Source organism: Pecten maximus, unplaced genomic scaffold, assembly GCF_902652985.1.
Source record: "Pecten maximus unplaced genomic scaffold, xPecMax1.1, whole genome shotgun sequence".
Lineage (NCBI taxonomy): Eukaryota > Metazoa > Mollusca > Bivalvia > Pectinida > Pectinidae > Pecten > Pecten maximus.
In genome coordinates, this window is record NW_022982165.1 from 1 (window position 1) to 5,412 (window position 5,412).

Here is a 5,412-nt window from a genome sequence, read left to right on the forward strand (position 1 = left end):
CTAGTCAAACAAAAAATGTTGACTATTTTTGTCATTGTTAGGGTCAATATTGATGACCCCACTGTAAGTCTAATTGTGGCAAAAAAGTTTCCTGACTATATTTTTTGCTTCCAAACCAAATAACATGTGTTTTATCTGTGTTAATATTGAGCCCCGATATCTTAGAAAAATTGTCTAGCTCATTAATAGATTCCTTTAAAGATTTTTCTGAACCATCAAGCAACAATCCGGTATCATCAGCATATTGTAAATTAAGAATATCTGTATTATCTACCTGTATAAATTGAATATATATGTTGAAATACTTGGCAACATGTAGTCTAAATGGTTTGACTGACTATCAACCTTTTGTATTTGTCCCTCCCTTGCCACCAAGCCACCATATTTACCATCTTCTATCAATCGATGATGGATAGTTAGAGGAAATTTGACCTACCAAACACATTACTATTGAAATACAACCTAAGTTAGGGTAGTTCTTATATATAACATACAGATGTGTAACTGTTACTGCAGCAGCAAAATGTGTATTGCCAGACAGGGCCTCAAATACAGTACCTCAAATCTCTAGGGGGACACTTAAATCATATAAGCTACCAACGTTCAGGCCAGTCAAGTTCCACTACATTTCTCCATCTGACAAAGTCTTCAACCCTGAAGCCACATATGAGACCCTATTCCACCTTTGAGAGAATTACCGTTGGGCACCAAATGTAACATGAGGGGCAAAAATGCAACAATCAGACTGAGACTTGACCATGAGACCTCCAAACTTAAGACAGATGCTCTAATCATATCAAATCATCCCAGTTCAATTCTGTTAGTGTACTTGAAACAAGACTAAAGACAATATTTTAATACAGCACACCAAAATGGGAACAATGCAATTACTTTTCGACAATGGACCTTAGTCTAAGTTCTGAGTATTATAATATGAACAATTTCAGGATAATACATAACAAAAGCTTCATGTTTTCTGTTTTCTGGTAAGTAATATGGTAAAGCAAAAAAAAAAAAAAATGGACAGGATTGGTTGAGATTTGACGGTTGCAATTTGAAGGTGTAGAAATTTGACAGGACAATGTCTTATCATTCCTTTCCTTTACTTGCAGAGTAATTAAGTATGGATGAAGAAGAACCCATGGATATTTCAGGAGAGTCTTTCTCTTTGGGAAGTCCATCTAGATTACAAAGAAATTCTGCCAGTAGAATTATTCCACGTCGACAGTCCTTTCCCATCAAACAGCAATCAAGGTCTGAGGATCGTCAGTTCTTGACTAGCAGAACTCCCAAACGTTTGTCTATGTCTGCCCTGCAGTCTAACTCAAGGGTAGATTACTCTAAGAGATATTCCTCAACTACACCTCAACACTATCAACCCAGTTCTGTAGAACTGCCACCTCCTCTGAGTGAACAAATCCACAACCATTCAACACCAATCAGAAGTTTGAGTGATCGTTATGAACGACCATCAAAAATTACACAGAGACATCATAAACATAAATCCTCGGACAAAGAGGAAGAGGAGGAAGATGATCCATACATTAGACGTAAAAACAGTCGCAGAAAAATTGAAAGGAAACGTTCAGAACCATATATAAGTATCAAACAGAAACTGGCTTTCATGGCATTTCTGGTAGTGTTGTTTATCATTATCCATATTATAAATAGTGCTAGACCAGGGCAGTGTAAGGTAACTGTTGATATTCCAAAACTAAAGGATCATCTCAAGAAGAATGTGTTTGGTCAGCATATAGCCTCAGATTTAGTATTATCACTGGCAAAGAACCTGTCTGTACATTTCCGTAAGTCCTTAAATAACTCCCAGACTGTTGTCTCTTTCCATGGCTGGTCTGGTATAGGCAAAAATCATATTGCAAAAATACTAAAACAGATGTTTCGACCAGTCAAAGTTAACACATTCCTTGTTCCCCTTCACTTCCCACATAGGTCTCAGGACCAGGAATACCAGGCACTGATCCCACAGTGGATAAAGGCTAATATTTCACTCTGTAACATGAATGTATTTATTTTTGATGAGATGGACAAAGCGTCAGACAGCGTGATCCAAGGACTTCAAACTGCTTTGACAGAAATCAAGAATTCCAATTTAACTACAAGAGTCTGGACCTTGTTTATTCTACTCAGTAACAGCAGAGGGTCAGACATCAACAATTATCTGTTCACTCAGCTAGAAAATGGTCGTGAAAGAGAAAATCTTACACAAGAGGAGTTTATCCCTACACTTACCAGTGATACAGAAGGGAGCTGGTATGCTTCTCTCCTTGAGGAGGGACTTATCACACACACAGTGCCGTTCCTGCCTCTCACAGAGACACATGTAAAAAGCTGCATCATCCGTGATTTATACCTGAAGAATATGGTTCCTAACAAGGAGACTATAGAGAAGATTCTGGGGGAGCTTCCATTTAACCAACCAGGGGAGAAAGGTGACCGTTACTCTACAACAGGCTGTAAGAGAGTTTCCTCTAAAGTGGATCTACATATGGACGACTGACAAAGTCGACATACATATGGATGACTGACAAAGTCGATCTACATATGGACGACTGACAAAGTCGATCTACATATGGACGACTGACAAAGTCGATCTACATATGGACGACTGACAAAGTCGACATATATATGGACGACTGACAAAGTCGATCTACATATGGACGACTGACAAAGTCGACATATATATGGACGACTGACAAAGTCGATCTACATATGGACGACTGACAAAGTGGATCTACATATGGACGACTGACAAAGTCGACATATATATGGACGACTGACAAAGTCGATCTACATATGGACGACTGACAAAGTCGATCTACATATGGACGACTGACAAAGTCGACCTATATATGGACGACTGACAAAGTCGACCTATATATGGACGACTGACAAAGTCGACATAAATATGGATGACTGACAAAGTCAACCTACATATGGACAACTGACAAAGTCGACATACACATGGACAACTGACAAAGTCAACATACATATCGACAACTCTGACGAAGTCGAACTACACATGTGGAACTGACAATGTAGGTCTATACATGTGGATGGCAATTTATTTATAACAATCTGGACTATTTTTCATTAAAAGTGTCCAATGTGAAGTCTTGGTTCCTCTCGTGGTTATACAGTAATACATGTATAAAGCAATCCAGTTTCTGATGGGTATTACATTCCTCGTAGATAAACACAGGGACTTTGCATGAATTTCCAACTCCACAGTATAATAATATATTATATTATTTAGTATGATACATAGAGTACACATACAGGATTAAGGTGTTATGTGCCAAGTCCCTGTGGTGGTGGTGGTAGTTATGTTTTGTTATGAATTTGGTATGTCATGAGTGTGATAAAATGTCTCAATATTTTTTTCATAATTTGTATTGACCATCAAATTGAAATATTTGTTGAGGTACAGGATTAAAATATACATGTAGATCATCAAGTATGGCAGCTACAAAAAGTTAACTAAATACTGTTTTTGTTCTGTTCACAAATAACATTCGCTATATTGTGTTCATTCTTTCATATACATGTATATACATGTGTAACGGAACTGTACTGGGTCAATCATCAGCGACCAGGTAGCTCAGTTGGTAGAGCATCTGGCTAGTGTTAGGCGGTCCCGGGTTCGAACCCCGGTCTGGCTGCTACATTTTCTCTTTCTCCTCTTACACATGTAGATATGTTTGATATTAGATTATATGTAATACATTTAACAAATGAATCAGATAGACATTAATTTACATGTGACAATTTGAAGAGGTTAAAGACATTGAATGATTTAAGTAGGATTAGTATGAACCAGATGACTATTATAATCAAATCAATATTTCAAAATACTCATAAGTCTGTTTATGAGTGTTTTCAATGCAGTGATATATTGATGTTTAATGAGATGATGTGGAAAACTAAATATTCAGCATTTTGTATTTTAATTAAAAAACTGTTGCTTCCATTATTTAAGTATTATTTGTAATCATAACTGTTGGTACTTCAATATTGTCGGCATGTTAAGCTCAGATCAGCAGGAGATAACTATTGTATGCCAGTCTGATCTCAGTAACAAAGCCAGCACTATAATGTTAATGAAAAAGTTGATTTAGTTCAGAATAAGGCCTAGACTTGCATGTGTAAGGCATATATATTCTGTGTAAACCTGTGACCTTAGTTTGTCCTGGTGGTCTTGAGCTAAGCTGTGTGATTTAATACCTAGACCTCAGTTAGTCCACTAGATCTTGAATTGACTTGTGTGATTTGATTTTCCCAGACCCAAGTTTAACTTTGTTTTTAAGTTAACCTGTGTGATTTGATTTACCCAGACTGAATTAGAATGTAAGGATATGAACTCCCATACAGATATTTGCCGACTTAAAAAACTTAAAACTTGAAATAGGTCTTTTTGAATAAAACATGTCTATACACATGTAATATTTTGGCAAAAAATGTAAATATTCTTTCACCAATGGTCATGACCTCACTTGACCTGTGGTCATGTGACAAAATCTTCTTAACTTCCTTGTTGCATTCTTGATTATCTTGCTGTCATAAGTATCAAAAGGATTAAATATTGAAAAAAAAAAAAAAAAACTTATTCAATCATCTTTGAGTTTTCATAATTACTTAAGTCAATTTAATTCACCTTTTATATTCCAGTAAAGTGTGGTTGGTTGTACATGTATCTCAACCAAAATTATCATTGATATTTTTTAAATAGAAATCTGTTAGCAATAACAAAAGCAATCTTTCAACATTCAAAATGACTGTCTGTCGGCAATTTTGTTTTCCTATCAGTCTCAAGATATTCAATATGCACACCAAGATACCAAGGGGAACCCACATACACAATTTTGTAAAGTTACTGCTTTTTGACCATTTAGTTTTCAAATCAGTCTCACAATTCAATGTGCAACAGAGGAGAACAAGGGGAAAACATGCAAGAGAAAGACCACAGAAGAACATTCTAAAAATAGCTATGACAGACTTTAACTGTCAAAATTCAAAATGGCCGCCGCCCGTCGGCCATTTTCCTTTTCAATAAGTCTCAAATTTGATCACGTGTAACTGGGGCCATTTTCGAGATTAGAATGTACCTTAATTGATCCATAAAGAGCCTACCTATTAAGTTAGAGAAAGATCCTTACTGAACTTCAAATTCCAAAACCCAAGATAGTTACCTGTGGGTCATTTTTCTCCGATCAATGTCTAAATTAGATATGAACTAGTGAACTTTATGTGAAAGTTTCTGAGAAATAGCGATAACTTTGTCAAAATTCAAAATGTCGTTTTCGGATCAGTCCCAAAATTGATCATGCAAAACTCTATAGACCAAGTGGAACATCAAACCGATGATTCCCCGTTTGCGATCTAGCCCAAAAATTT

The 5,412-nt window shown here is 36.3% G+C and overlaps 1 protein-coding gene across 1 annotated transcript; it reads left to right on the forward strand.

The window, feature by feature from the left end:
* The first annotated feature begins 1,118 nt into the window (after nucleotides 1–1,118).
* On the forward strand, nucleotides 1,119–4,560 carry LOC117320407 (torsin-1B-like). The gene has a single exon (XM_033875008.1). It carries the CDS (start codon nucleotides 1,124–1,126, stop codon nucleotides 2,516–2,518), a length of 1,395 nt encoding a protein of 464 aa, XP_033730899.1. The 5' UTR covers nucleotides 1,119–1,123; the 3' UTR covers nucleotides 2,519–4,560.
* Nucleotides 4,561–5,412: the final 852 nt, after the last annotated feature.